The sequence below is a fragment of the Pygocentrus nattereri genome, chromosome 15 (genome assembly GCF_015220715.1).
Source record: "Pygocentrus nattereri isolate fPygNat1 chromosome 15, fPygNat1.pri, whole genome shotgun sequence".
NCBI lineage: Eukaryota > Metazoa > Chordata > Actinopteri > Characiformes > Serrasalmidae > Pygocentrus > Pygocentrus nattereri.
The window spans coordinates 32421118-32435977 of record NC_051225.1 but is presented as its reverse complement, the minus strand read 5'-3'; the positions used below and the strand labels follow the sequence as shown (position 1 = coordinate 32435977).

At 40.3% G+C, this 14860-nt stretch overlaps 1 protein-coding gene across 3 annotated transcripts in view; it reads left to right on the top strand.

Moving 5' to 3' along the window:
- Positions 1-14860, top strand: part of nr5a2 (nuclear receptor subfamily 5, group A, member 2) — a 51530-nt gene that overhangs the window by 26607 nt on the left and 10063 nt on the right. For all 3 annotated transcript variants that reach the window (XM_017702397.2, XM_017702395.2, XM_017702396.2), the window contains 2 exons: positions 1524-1643; positions 6887-7034. In XM_017702397.2, coding sequence (XP_017557886.1) covers positions 1524-1643; positions 6887-7034 — 268 coding nt within the window. The remainder of the gene's footprint in view (positions 1-1523; positions 1644-6886; positions 7035-14860) is intronic.

The following is a 14860-nucleotide window of genomic DNA, read 5'->3' as shown; positions in this document are numbered from 1 at the left end:
GTTTGACGCACACGACAGACATTTGTAGCAGTCTTCTCTCTGAAGCACAAAAATCTGGAGACAGGACTTGGAAAGCAACACCTCTTTTTATACTGGTTATTGTACAAGAATTTTATTGTCAAGAACACAAAGGGTGTATTTAAATACAAAAATCAAAAACACCACCCTATACGTTGTTTTTTAAATGCAAAAATGACAGGCCTTTGGATAAAATTAAAACAGAATGGTGATTCACCTTGGTCTGCAGCATTGCAGTTTCAGTATTTCTACTTGCCGTATTGATGGTTTAGCTTTTCGAAAGCTCATCTTAACAGCTGCTTTCTTTGGCCTTGTTATGACTGCACCACTAAAACAACGTTTTAGAAGTCAAAACACTCTGAGACAGAGGCGTTGATGGCATTAATATCTCTCAAGGCAATAAGATAAATGATTTAGAAAAAATACTAGGCTTTATGTTGAGAACATTAACCTTGATAGTATTATTTTAGTGGCCAGAACTTACTGACTTCAACCTTTTTTTTCCTAACACTGTGACATTTCTTGATTTTTTTCTCTCTTTGTTTTCCTTATTTGGGTCACCTCATATGCTTACAGGCAAATATCAGAAGCCAAACTATTTTCACATTCCTGATAAGGGTATCAACAGGACAGTGTTTGTGTAGAGCAAGACGAAGAAGGAAAAGTTTCACCTTTTTTCATTTTCCATGTCCCCTGCTCAGTGCGATCATGTCCACCTGTGGCTACATTGTGTAATCATTGATGTCATGAGAGTCCAGCAGGAGTGACAATGATTCTGTTGTTCAGCTTCCCCATTGATTCATGTCAACAAGTGTTCCCACAGTTCATGAAATGGGGAATCTCACCACTGCGCACCAACATAATCACAGGTGATAAACTAAATGGCACACAGAGTTCACCGCTGGACAAACAAATTAATTAACAACAGGGAGCAGTGGTGGCATGTATACTAAGAGGACAAGGGACAAGTGTGTGGCTGTGTTTCAGATGGATAATGAAACCTAGTCTGAACAAGGGAGTAATAATGCATCACCTGTGGGAAAGTCCAGAGACTAGTGTAAATATATACTAGTTCACTGTAAGAAAAGCTTGCATCTTCAAAATTGTAAAACTTTGAAAAAGTGGGAGAAAAATGTTTTTAATCTAACATCAGTTAAAAAAATGAAAAGTTTGCATTTTAAAATGTTGTGGGTCCAGTCATCATGAAATGTTTATACAAATGAAAGCTGGCATGACATCATTTTGACATCATTGACATCATTTTCAGATGATGTATAAAATAAGTAAAAATTGACAACCAATTTTTCGTATGAAAAATACAGTGTGTACGGTAGATTAAAATCCACGGTCCTTACCAGGAGTTCAGAAAGGCATCACTTCAGTTTGTTCTGTTTTTTTTTATATGGGAACAGGCTTGGAATGCTTACCTTTGGTAAGCTGGTATATTAGATATACAGAAAGTACATGTAACTCACTTCTCTCTATATTACTCTTCTTCTCTTCAGGTTGACGACCAAATGAAGCTCCTCCAGAACTGCTGGAGCGAGCTGCTCATCCTTGACCACATTTTCCGGCAGGTGATGCATGCCAAAGAGGGCTCCATCCTGCTGGTTACGGGGCAACAGGTGAGTTTCTGTTCCGTAGCCATTCCTGTTACCTGAACACTTCTCCGTCTGCACTCGACCTCCCCATAGAGCTCATCAAGCATCTGACCAGTGTGGATCAACATCCTTTAAAGTACTATCGACTGGCCCGGCCTATGCAGTCACCACTCCATTAAAAATAGATTACGCTTATAGGTATAAGCTAATGTGACCAGAATAATCAATTGTGCATTTCTTATCAAGTCTGTGGAGTCCGAATAAATAAAACGGCTGGTTAAGCATGCACAAGTCATCGCTGCGGTCTAAGAGAAAAGAGGGAGAGAGGTGGGAAGAAGCCGTGATTTACTCTGCTGGTCTCTGCGGAACAGCGCTGGGTGGATGCCTCAGGCTTTGCTGTAGTTCTCAATGCAGGGGGTCCTTTCATTCTGTCTAGGGCATGCACACACACACGCAGAGTCACACTCAAATGTTTAAATTGCTCATTATAAATATGCTTCTTAGCACTATCCGTCTGTCAGTAGAACGTAAGCTTTCAATTATTAATCAGAGTTTTTCCCTCCCCTTTCCGAAATGTGAACTTCAACAAAATGTTCAACAATAGAGCCATAAATATTAAAGTAAAAGAGGGATTCAGTGAGGGAAAAATGCGCATCCACTAGGCAGACAGCTGTATTTTAGCATTGATAACTATTATACATTTTGTTGAGATGCTGATAATGAATCACTTCTTAGCTCATACTCAATATGACAGTTCACTTTAATTTCACCTAATGGATGTGGTGCAGCTAGTAAAGGCACTGCTAATCTAAAGGTGTGCCCAGTTACTGTGGTTCGAGTTTGGCATCAGCTATTGGTTGTCAAGTTTGTACTTAGCACTCACTGGCTGAAAGAGTGACAGGGACAATCTGTTCTCCAGTCAGCTGTGCAGTTGTATAAACACTGTTAAAACTGAATGATTAGTTAGTGTTCTCCTCTGTGCCTTCAGGAAAACTGCATGACAAGACACATACATCAGACTGCTGTTGCCAGTGTCTGTCAAGTTTGGGGTCAACTCACATTCTTGTTTGAAATTTTAAATGTCTCCTGTTCCTTTTCAGTAAAAAACATCTGCATAACATAACAGCCATTTACAAATGTTTGGGTAAATTTTTGGGGTTATTTTGTTTTAGAAGACTAACATGCTCATTTTGCAAGGAAACATTTATTAAAAACAGTTTGATTTAAAACAAGTCAATAAATTTTTTTGTGAGTCATGTTTGTATTGTATACATTGAGATACATTTAATTGATTTGTATAATAATACAGATGTATAGACTCTCATGTGTGGTACTATGAAGTATAAGGGGTGAAACTGAACTATTTTATGTCTGCTACTATAGATTATTGTAAATGGTTTATTGACAGGTATGAAAGAGTGCCAGCAGAGCTCAGCTGACAGAGGGGTGATAGCTGTAATGTTAGTGGGGATGTGCTAGGTTTTCATTTCATTCCATTTTGTCATTACATACACATTATAACACCTACAGTCTGTCATCAGCTGTTGGCAGTCTGATTTTAGCTCATCTTTATTTTTATGTCTTTAGACTTTGCTGTGAGGTTTGTCAGAGTCTCTGTGTTTGATTATTGAGGGCTGCGTGGTCACTGGCCTCTCTGTGTTTAACTGGTGAGGGCTGACTGAGAGCAGTGGGCGAGGGGAGGGAGGCCGTGTCTTGTTTGCATATTTTGGCTAATGAACAGCTGGTGTTGAAAGGGCCTGTGGGGAGAAGAGTAGGAAACATGCACACTGTTCATTATGTCCTATTATTCTACAGCAGGCCAGGAGTGACAGTGTGGTCAAACACACACACACACACACATACACACACACACATCTGAATTCTTTATTTAGAATATTTAAATTACCTTATAGTCTGAACTTTGTGAAATATATTTTTATCCAGTCACAAATAATTAAATGACTACAACAGTAATAGTAACTCAGCATTGCAAAGAATTTTGTGGATAAACGTTTTTTCCAATTATTAAGGAAATGAACATTTTGCATGGATTACTTTCATTTTTGTGAAAGCAGGGAGTTGAAGTCTCTTTATGTCCAATATGTGTACATCTTGTACATATACAATTTAAAAGAAGGAGAAACCGCTTGTGTTACTAATTGCTAAAGGAGCATTGAGACCATTAACTTACAGGACAGTAAAGAAGCTCATTTTCTTCCGTCTGCATCCTCCTTCCCCTTTCTCTCTGTCTGTATGTTGCTTTTTAACCATTTTAGATGTAGTTAGTTGAGTGTTCTGCTTTTTCTCCTTCTCCCACTTAAGCATGTGTCGTTGCTCCTCACTGTCATTCACTATGGCAGCAAAGCACTGTGGGGGATTAGCCCCGAAATGTAGCGACACACGACACCGCGTGGAGGGCTTTCAAATATGTCACCAGCCCACATCTCTCCCTCTCACTGCTTTGAACATAGCTGCTTTCTCTTTCTCTCTCTCTCTCTGTCTCTCTCTCTCTCTCTCTCTCTCTCTCTCTCTCTCTCTCTCTCTCTCTCTCTCTCTCTCTCTCTCTCTCTCTCTCTCTCTCTCTCTCTCTCTCTCTCTCTCTCTCTCTCTCTCTCTCTTTCTCCTGGGCTCGTGAACACCCAGGCTCCTTGGCCTTCAGAGGATTCCAAATCAGAGATAGGCAGCCCATTTATAATCAAATTTATACAGTGCTTTGTCTTTCGTCAAGATCAAGCAGCGATGGAGCTAGTGTCAGGCAGAGTAGTGAATATCACTGCATAATGTTTACAAAGTCCTACAGCAAGGTCTCTCTACATCACACACTTTTTACAGTTTTTTGTCCCTCTTTTCCACAAGAAAGTCCTGGAATTCCTCTGAAAGATTTTAAAGAATGTTTGGAATGTTGTGCTTCAGAGATTCTAAAGAAGCTTTTTAAAAGTGGTCTCATGTTTTATGTCTTTTTGCATATTTCTGATTATTTTCCTTTCCTAGTGCTCAGTTTATGTATGCGTCTATGAAACCACACTTATAACCCTGTAATTGATTACATTTAAGCAGAAGGTTAGCGGTAGCTAAGAGACAGTCCATTCATTGATGTCATTTCATGCACAGTTGATTTTATGGAAGTAGGCTGACACCTTTGGGTGAGGAAGGGGTTGGCTTTCAGTGAGTCATAAAAAGAACGAAATAACATGCAAAGAAAGAATGATAGAACAACAAGATGAGGGAGGAAGGCAGAACATACGAGATTGGAGGGGGTGGTGAGCTTGCGCTGGTGAGAAATTCTCTAGGCTGGGCTCTAAAAAATTCCGCTCATCATATTTACACAATAAATAAATTCCAATCCGCACGCGCTTTTAATTGCAAATCTAGCTCCAAGGGAGCCCTCCCTGTGCTTAGGAGGCCCGCTGTCTACCTACCACCAGAAACCCTAGCACAGTCAATTATGGTAATGAATTGTCAATAAATATAAAAATTTAATATGGCCTGCTTACAGTGAGTGGCAGCTAAGGACTTGCCTCCAAGACAAATTTGCTGCTGCTGCAGATATTAAGTGCACCTGAAAGGGGAGGGTTGAGCCTGGTAGCCTGGGGGACCTCCGTGCCTCTCCAGCCCCCCCTTCGAGTGGTGATGGGAGTGAGGGTCCGAGGGTCCGCACGCTGGGGACGGAGAAACATGCTGCTCTCCCCTTCTTCATTTTGATGTTGATTATCATTCCACCCTCACTCCTGCACACTGTCCCTGCTGTGCTGAGAGCAGCTGAGCTGTGCTGGATAACACACACACAGAGAGAGAGAACAAGAGAGAGAGAGAGCGCAGTGCACAGAGCTGTACCCGCTGTACTTAGGAGTCAGGTGTACGGTACAGTTTGCAGAATAGACGTGGGGGCTAGTGTAACATAAGTGTTGGAGACACACTGAAAAAGTGATTCATTAAAGTTCTTTGATTCAAAAATGTATTTCATGTACAAAACAATATATATATATATATATATATATATATATATATATATATATCATAAACAGAAAGTTTTACTGGTAGAGAAATTGTGAGCAGATGCCGATATTTAATATTTTTCATGGAGATATGTGCAGATACCAAAGCATAAGCATTTGGAAAATGTAGAAACTAGGTCCACTTGGATTAGCACTACAGAGTGTGTAATATGTATGTAATATATCGCTACTATCAGAACAAAACCTCCAAAATGATAACTTTACAGGAGAAGGAAAAACATACTTTATTTTTAATGTAAGTCAGTGGAACCAGACTTTTGTCTAAGCAATTTTGGGCCATTTCTGTTGGTCCATTGACCATGAAATTTACTCACAATGTAAAAGGCAAAAGGCATGTTCAAATTATGTAAAAAACTGAAACATATCAAAAATGGAGATACAAGGTTTTGTTCTGTCAACAGTGATAATAGATAAATAGATATGTGTTTGTAGAGGTTTACAGATGCACTAAAATGAATAAAATATGAAAATCATAGCTCAGAAGCCCATTGTCGCTTAAACATTCAGCTGTTCTGCATTTCAATAAATACATCGTCAAATATCAGTTTGAAATATCAGCCAAACCAAACATCTGTCCGATGCTAATATAAGAAAATATTTGCTGGTACCGACATCATTCCATCATCACCGTGCATGTCTAAAATTTTTGTCCTTTCCATTTTTTTTTTTACATTTGAATCAAATAAATTCAATGCATCACTTTTTTTGGTATTTATTTATCGGAAAAGATTGAAGGAGATTTTGAGATAGTCTGCTTGTTATTTTGTACTCTAGGAAATCAAAGCTTTTCCTTAAACAAACAGTAAAAAAACTGCAGAGATACAGAGACCCGCTTCTATGAATTATGGAAAATACATTTAGATGTGCTACATATGATTCCATCAGCTTTAAGCCAAGCTTCTCAGCCTGACTTTCTAAAAAAGGAGGATCATGAATCAATACCCTTGATTTTACAACCTATTCCCCAAGTAAAACATGCAAAATGCAGGTTCCAAATATGTTTGTGAAGAAATGAATTCAGATGTATGTACATGTCTCATGTCTGTGCTGTGATTAATATGAAGTTGAGAGCAGGTCATGTTTGTGTGTTCAAGTTGTGTTCAGGCAGACCACTGGTCCTCACTGACACTGTGTGTGTGTGTGTGTGTGTGTGTGTGTGTGTGTGTGTGTGTGTGTGTGTGTGTGTGTGTGTGTGTGTGTGTGTGTGTGTGTGTGTGTGTGTGTGTGTGTGCTGTTGCCCCTCTTCTTCAGGTGGATTATGCCCTAATTGCCTCCCAAGCTGGGGCTACACTCAACAATCTCCTGAGTCACGCACAGGAGCTGGTGAGCAAACTGCGTTCCCTCCAGCTGGACCAGAGGGAGTTTGTCTGCCTCAAGTTCCTGGTGCTGTTCAGCTTGGGTGAGTATGGAGAAAAGGAAGGGGCAGATAGACGGAGGAGTGGAAGAGATGTGGGGGAGGCAGGATCCCTCATGCTCGCTCCCAAGGTTCTTGGGGGACCTTGGGATAATCCGAGAGACAGCACTTGTTTCTCCCCCCACCTCATCCCTGTCTGATAAGCATGCTGCTACAGATGGCTGTTATATGTGCCACTGTCTCACATGCTGAGCCTCTGGCTGTAGAGTTCAGCCTTTTGTCACTGTTCAAATCCTGCTTTTAACCCCTAAAATCATAAGGGTCTGCAGGTAGGCTCATACATAGGTTAACAGCTCTCAAAACTATAATCGTTTTATAGTAGGTACAGAATTGTTTATAATAGGTACTATTATATTATAGCATTAAAGTAAGTTTTAATCTTAATAGCTGAATAATTTTTTAATAAGTTTTCTGGAAGGAAAATTTGGGAATGTTGTCAGATATAAACCACAGCCTCCAACTCACTGCATCTTCTTCAGCTATTATGCATCTTGACTATTTGCAGAACTGTTATTAATATTACTGTTATTAATACTGTTGTAAGCCCCCTTGAGTGTTATGCTGTTTGCTATAAGTTGCTGCTATTTATGTAACTGCTACATTGTATCTGCTGGACTTGCATAGTCAGTTATAGAAGCATGATTTTGGTAGCCTGACACTCCCTTCAAAATAAATTTGCAAACAGTTTCAGAATTTCAAAGTTCAGAAACAAGCAAGGACACAAGTTTTTCACATCTGTTCTAAAACCTAAAGTTACCAGTTAAATATAGAAAACCAATAAGTCATGAAGTTCCTCAATGACAAACAACCTAAGTTCATCCTGTATTTCTGTACTTCCCCATTCAGTAACCCAAAAGCCATCTGCCCTCCTGGGTTCCTCTTCCTAAGTTAGCTTGCCATCACTCATTAATGAAGTCATTTGAAGTCAAGGTAACTTTCTCAGCCTAGCCCATGAAAGATGCTGATTTTTATCAATACCAAAATGGAGAAATAGGGGAAGCTTGTGGTTCCCCAAAAGAAAATGCTGGAATATAAATACACTGCTGTGCACGTCAACAGCATTATCATATCATTCTGTCTGTTTGTTCCAGAAAGAGAAGAGACAGAATGTTAGGTGCATATGCGCTTTGGCCTCAGTTGCTTTTGAGCAGCATCATATCACAAAGTGAGCAGCGATTGCTTTTAAGCTGTTCCGCAAGGGCCCTCGCTACACCTTGAGAAGGTTCCTTACATCCTTCCCTATCCCTAACAAACTAACAAAGGACTAGAACAGTGATGTTCCTCTTGCCGTAGGTCCAGCCCTCTGAGCCTGATGGGGTTTATGTTTGTGTTTTTTTGTTGTTGCGTGGCGGAGGTTTAGCTGGTGGGAGGGGGGGTGGGCTCTAAATAATTTGGCGGAAACATCATCCATAATGAAACACTCACCTGAGGGGAGTGTATCGCCCCCGGCGCTGCCCCGCGCTAGCGGCTAGCGTCAACCACCTTGTCTGTCTGGCAAAGGGTGAGTAAGAGACTAAGTCTGGAGATTAGAGACTGCACTGATTAATATCATCCTGTGAATGGAGGCGTCTGTGTGTGCCTGTGTGTGTGCATGAGATGATCCTTGCCAGATGCTGTTGAGAAGCCAATTAATCAGAGGTTAATGAAATGAAGCATGAAAATACCTTAGTGCTTTATGAATACCTAAGGCAACACAGTTATATCCACTCTCCTTGTCTACATCTGTTCAGCGTAGATTGAGAGTATTGTAATGAGAGAGCCCCTGTGCAGCCCCTTCAAATGTTCTTTTCTGTTTTCTTTGCACTTGCTAGATTTCTCAGTAAGCAAAACTCATGTAAATGATGGCTGTAGAAAGTTCTAGCAGTCTTGACTCAAGTTCTAGTAAGCCTCAACACTTCCAACACATCCACTCTCCCAACCCTCTGCCCCAAACTCAATCACATCAATTCACTCGAGTGTCTCTTTTCACTCTGTCTAAGCGTAGTCTTCCCTCTCTAGCCCGCTTTTACAAATGAAGCCTTTTAAAGGAAATCAAAGCCACATTTCCCCAGGCCTGATGTGCTATTTCAGGCCCCATAGCTCTAAGCTGCAGCCGTTCTCTGTCAGCTCTCGAGGAGCTCCGTGATCCGTCACTGTCAGCCACCCATGGGAGGGTGAGCTCTTTGTAAAGGTAAGTGTCGATAAAGAGGAGGATGGACATGGTTTGACCTGGGACCAGCCGCTTGTCTCCTCAGATTTGGGGGGCTGTCGAAAGGAGCAATTGCACCCAACAGAAAGCCTCCCACATTCTTTCTTGCGCTGCGTCTCTATCGCCCTGCCTCTGTCAGTCTCCATGGGTTGAATGGATGGAGTGGCTCTCGCAGGAGCTGAAGGCTTTATCAATGGGTAAATAATTGCAGCAGGGGCATTGATTTCTTCTGCCATGAAAGGGGCAACGGAGGCTGAGCGATGCTTCGGTGGCAGGGGGATTGGCTAGTCGAGGCAGTTGCTGTTGTGACCGTATACACCTCAGGTGTCATAAGGCCCACTTTCTGCTATCAGACAGTGTGTTTTTGAACATGTCTAGTAAGTTGCTTTCTTTTTATAAATATTTGGCTACTGAGTAGTCAGACCCTCTTACAAATAAAGGTTCTATGGAACAATGCCACATTAGAAACTTTTTTAATGCTATAAAGAACCAAAAGAATACAAAAGTGGGGTTAGTGGCATTCTTCAGATATTACTTTTGTGCTTCTCTTCCTCATGCATGTTGGAACAAAACATTCTCCAAAATGTTAACTTTACAGGAGAAAGGAAAATGCTTAACTTCTAATTGAATCAGTGTAAATGTATTTTTTACATGTAATTTTAAACCATTTCTGTTGGTCTATTCATCATGAAATTTTAACCAAATGCACAGTATGATGAGTGTTAAAATTGTGCAAAAAAAAAAAAAAGAAAATTACATATTCTGTTTGATTTGAAAGAAAAGCTGCTCCCACTAGTGCTCCCTTTGGACAGTGGTTCCCAACCCTGTTCCAGGAGTATCTCTTGCCCTGCGTTTTTTTCCTGATTCACCACACCTAATCCAATTAATTGGTTAATTAACAAAGCCTTTATGAGTGGATGTTTTAAAGCAGATGTGTAGGACTGGAAACCTGTGCCTTAGAAGAAGGCATCTGTGGCCACTAAATAACCGCAGCATCCAAAAAAGAGATGGTTCAATAGCTACTAAAAAGTGTTTTGCTTCAAGATTTACACTAATAGCTGCAAGATGAGAGGGAAATGGTATTATTTCCCAAATTTCCTGAAATTAACTGAATAATTTGGAAGTAGTCACAATTGATCAACTTTCAAGGGCTGCGACAGTTCAATTTATACCTTTGAGACCGCCATGCATAAAACTACTGCAACGTCTTAATTACACGCAAGATAATAGGGACAAGCAGTTTTCTTGTATTTATTGTAATGTTATATACTGTTTTACACTAGAAAATATTACTGCCAAGATAAATAGTCAATAACTACTCTGCTTTTTAGGATACTGGCATGATTGTTGTGAGATATAATTGAGTTCTGGCATCAGACACTGGTATTGGAATTCTAGTCAGTATATATTGTCTGGTATAATGAATCTTGAGCGTTTTTTTTCTTTGGGGTTTTCCAAGCACCCCCACATACTTGTGAGCTGCTGGATTTCTCCTGCCAGCCTCCTGAATAAGCATAGCATAAACTCAGGTTGTTCATTTACAGAGAGGATTTTCTTCTTTTCCTCTTTGAAGAGGAAAAAAGAAAGTTCCCAGATAGGTAGGGTCTAATTAAGCAGCCTTGCCTTATTTCCCTGGCCAAAATCAATGTGCCTACCCTTGTGCAAAGACGGAGAGATCAGTAATGCATGCGTGTCGACTCATAACTGGCGCAAATATTCATTTCCTGAAACGGACCAAATAATTTGGAAGTAGTCGGGATTGATTAACATTCGAGTGCTGCGACGGTTCAATATTTATGCCTCAGAGACCCCCGGCTGGGCCCAAATAATGGTGCATAAAACTACTGCTATGTCTTAATTAAATGCAAGATAATAGGGGCAGGTTTTTCTTGTGAGCCAAGCAGTTTGACACTGACGGGCAGTAAGTCATTTGGAAGATGTGAGGCCTAGGCCCAATCAATACACATATAAAGCAAGTTTGTGTGTATGTATGTGTGAGAGAGAGGGAGCCAGACAGAGGCCATAGTCCGGAAAAAGTATGCACACCTACCTGGAAAAAGGTTTATGGCAGAATCCGAGGATAAAAAAGTAAAGCTTACATTTATTTTCAGTGATTTGTGACAATATTCAGCAGCCCTCAACTGATCTGACATCTCCGCATTCCTCACCAGTCCATGCTCTCTCTGTAAGTATTCATTGTTTTGAACAAACACATTCATTTGGATTTCGCTCAAATGTGGAAAAGCCTCCAATCAACCCTGAGTGTTCTGATATTTTACAAATTTTGAGTGGAGGCAGGAGTGGGCCTACGCAATGACCCTAATATTCAGGGCTTGTTTTTATTTTTTTATTTTTCTCACTATCCCTACATTACAGATGCCAGAAATCAAAAGCTTAACCTGGCCACATTGGTAAGAGGCTCTCTGCGAGACGCTGTCCTTATTAGGAGCCCTAAGAGGCTTTCAGACTTTATCAAGCTTTAAAAGCTGCAGAGATCTTCCACAGCTTACTATATGGACCAATAGTGCATGCTCCGGTCATTAAAGGGATGTAGGAGGCTAAACTGCAGCACTTTACCTTTAACCCCACAGAGTTTTGCCACAGTATGATCGTATTCATCATAGTTCAGTCAAATATTTCAGCACAGCCCATCTTCACTGTTAATGTAAACTACGTTTCCAACCTCACCCCATGAGGAATTTTGCATTACATTGTTTTCTTTAAATAGCAATTACGTTTATACCTGATTAACTCTTAGAGCTTTTATCCAGTCAGTCTACAAACAAGCCAGATGTTATGTAGTCTAGGCTTTGTAGATAAAAGCAAGCTCAGTGGTGAAATGAGGTTGCAGTGGGTCAGAATAAAACCTAAAGACACTGTGGCTTCAGGAAGTATTTTTCGTATTTCAGAAACCTGTATTGATGCAATAAGAGTTCAATATAGTTTGAGCATTTTTCAAGCCATATGCACTTTTTACCAACCCCCCCCCCAAAAAAAAAAAACAAACCCATCACATTAGTGAAGCTCTCATGTTAGCACTAGTGATTGATACATTGATACTCTGCAAAAAATGGCTTAAAACCAGCCTACATGACCTTATCACAGAATGTGCTGATTATTGTATATAATGCAATTCAGGAAACATCGGAAAGTTCCAGGTAAAAAAATTGGTTGCAAAATTCCTTCAATTCCAGAAGTTAGTTTTTGTAACTTTGTGGGCTATACTGTATCTAACAGACTGCTGCTCACAAAACTTTTACAAAACACCCACTCTTTTCCCAGATGGTGTGATTTAGAATAGACATCGCAAGGTGTATGTGCTGATTTTGCTTGCTCTCCCCCCGTTCTATCTCCACCTCTCTCCCTCTGGCTCACTCGCTCTCTTCCCCTGCCCAACCCTTATTACAAGTTGTCAGTTTATTATAAAACATTAGGAAAGCAGAGGGACACTTGCAGTTACTGTCTTATCGATCGGGGGGGATAGATTCTGTGATTTAGCGCCCAGCCCTCCCGTATTTCCACATTCTCAGCCTCCTATTAAGGCCTGTGCTTTCCTTTGGCTATTGATGTATCAACATTAACAGTTACAAGCAGCTACAGAAAATCAATGGCCAACTTTTATTACCGGCTGCATAACACGCTGGCCGCCCGTGCTTTGCTGCTAAGCAGACAGGCTTGCCCGCAACATGCTCCACACATGTCAGGTGTTTTCTAACTGATACCTGCACTGGAAATATCAATCATATGAGTGCTGGCGTATTTTCAGCCTGCTTTTGCAGATAGTTGCCCTACCACCGATCACATTTCTTCAGCCATTTCTTTTTTTCAAATCTGCACAGCCAAGCTTCATTCCAAACAACATCAATATCTTGAATGGTCTCACATTCTGCATTTCATTTTTTCTGTAGGTTGGTATTAATTCTCTTGATTGAATAGACAGTGTAAAACAGCTTTTGCAGTGTAGGCAGTTAAGAGTTATGCAGATATTTTATACAAACAAAATTTGAAATGAAAATAACCTGTAGTTTCTGTCCATCACCTGAATTGAGAGGGATGCTTTTCAAGAGGAAGAGCTAAACAGAAGCCGTAGCAAAAACAGAGCACCCTAAAAGATTTATGAGGCTCGCGATCCTGCTGGGACAAACATACACAAGCCCTTTGTTTTTCCGATCAATGGGCCAAAGTTTATTATTTACTTTCACTACAGCAGTACTTTTGTTTTTTTACAAGTTGTAAAGGGGCCCTGTTGTTGTTGCCTGTGTGTGTGTGGTTGTGTGGTTTTTGATTTCTTTTACATGACCATTGCTGCTGCTGGAGGTTATCGCAGCTCATGGATAGCAGCATTCCACGATGCTAATATCGTACCATGGGTGCACTGTAGCCGACTCAGTTAGGTCAGTCTGGGCCAATTAAAGAGAGCCTCTTCTTGGCCGCGAGAGGAAAGCTTCCCCAGGCTTGAAGCCCAGCACAGTGCTTTTCCGTGGCCAATTCGAGGAGACAGTCAGAGCTACGGCTGCCGTAGGGATGGCTCTATTGATCAGGTGGCTGCCATTATTTAAACATTGCGCACAAACACAGATAAGCATGTTACACAAGCTCCATAGCACCCTCACACCCCCTCCTGACCTGTCATTTTTCAATCGATCCCACAGAAAGATTTCTGAGCCACAGCCATCCATAAAAGCTCCTTGGTCGTACAAGAGGGAGAATGCAGTAGTAGCGGCTCCTCGCCCCTGGGCAGGCAGCAGGGTCAAACACACACACATACAAACTAAACAGCTGAGCAGACATGAACCTTTCAGAGTGACCCCTGCATTACAAAAGATTATTCATCTAGTGAGCCGTTCACTTGCTTGTAAACAGTGTGCAGATTAAAATGGAATCTATTTAACCCTTAGAAATTGAGAGTAATAAACTGTAGTTTCATAGCTAATTACATAGTTACATAATTACATTTGTGTACAATTTGCATTTGCATTGATTGATTTCAGTCTGAATTTCAAACTTCAGTTGTTTTGATTTCAACAAATGACAAAGCCATGGCTAAAATATTTCTGCATATGCATTAAATTCAAACATACATATCTTGTGCTTGTAAACACAAATGTGATATTAATTGAATTCATATGTTTGAAGTAATGAATTCTCCACTTGTTTTAATGCACTTGTTTTAATGTGTGAGAAATAATCTTTATGAAATTGCCCCATACTATTACTGATGATAACTGCAATTTCTAAGGGTTAAAAACAACTGCTGTATAGCCAGACTCTTTAAAGGAAAAGCTGTGATAGTGTGAAAGTGATATGATGTGTAACTGTTTAGATTTATTTGCTATTTATTATTTATTATTTTAGCTTTGTTGTAGCTGTGGAGTTTAAAGGATATAACTGATGTTATATCTCTGAAGAGGAACTGTCTGAATTATACATGAATTCCATGAATGCCATCATCATGGTTACTGTAAAGAAAAAGTTACAGTAATTGATATCATAACAGTGTCTGTCATTTTTTATTAGGACATTTTGATGTCAAGCATCTAAGATGAGCTGAAGTGCCATTTATCTCAGTCTTGTTAGTGGCCTACAATATCACAAAGATCACAAAGGAGCTTTTCAGTCTTCA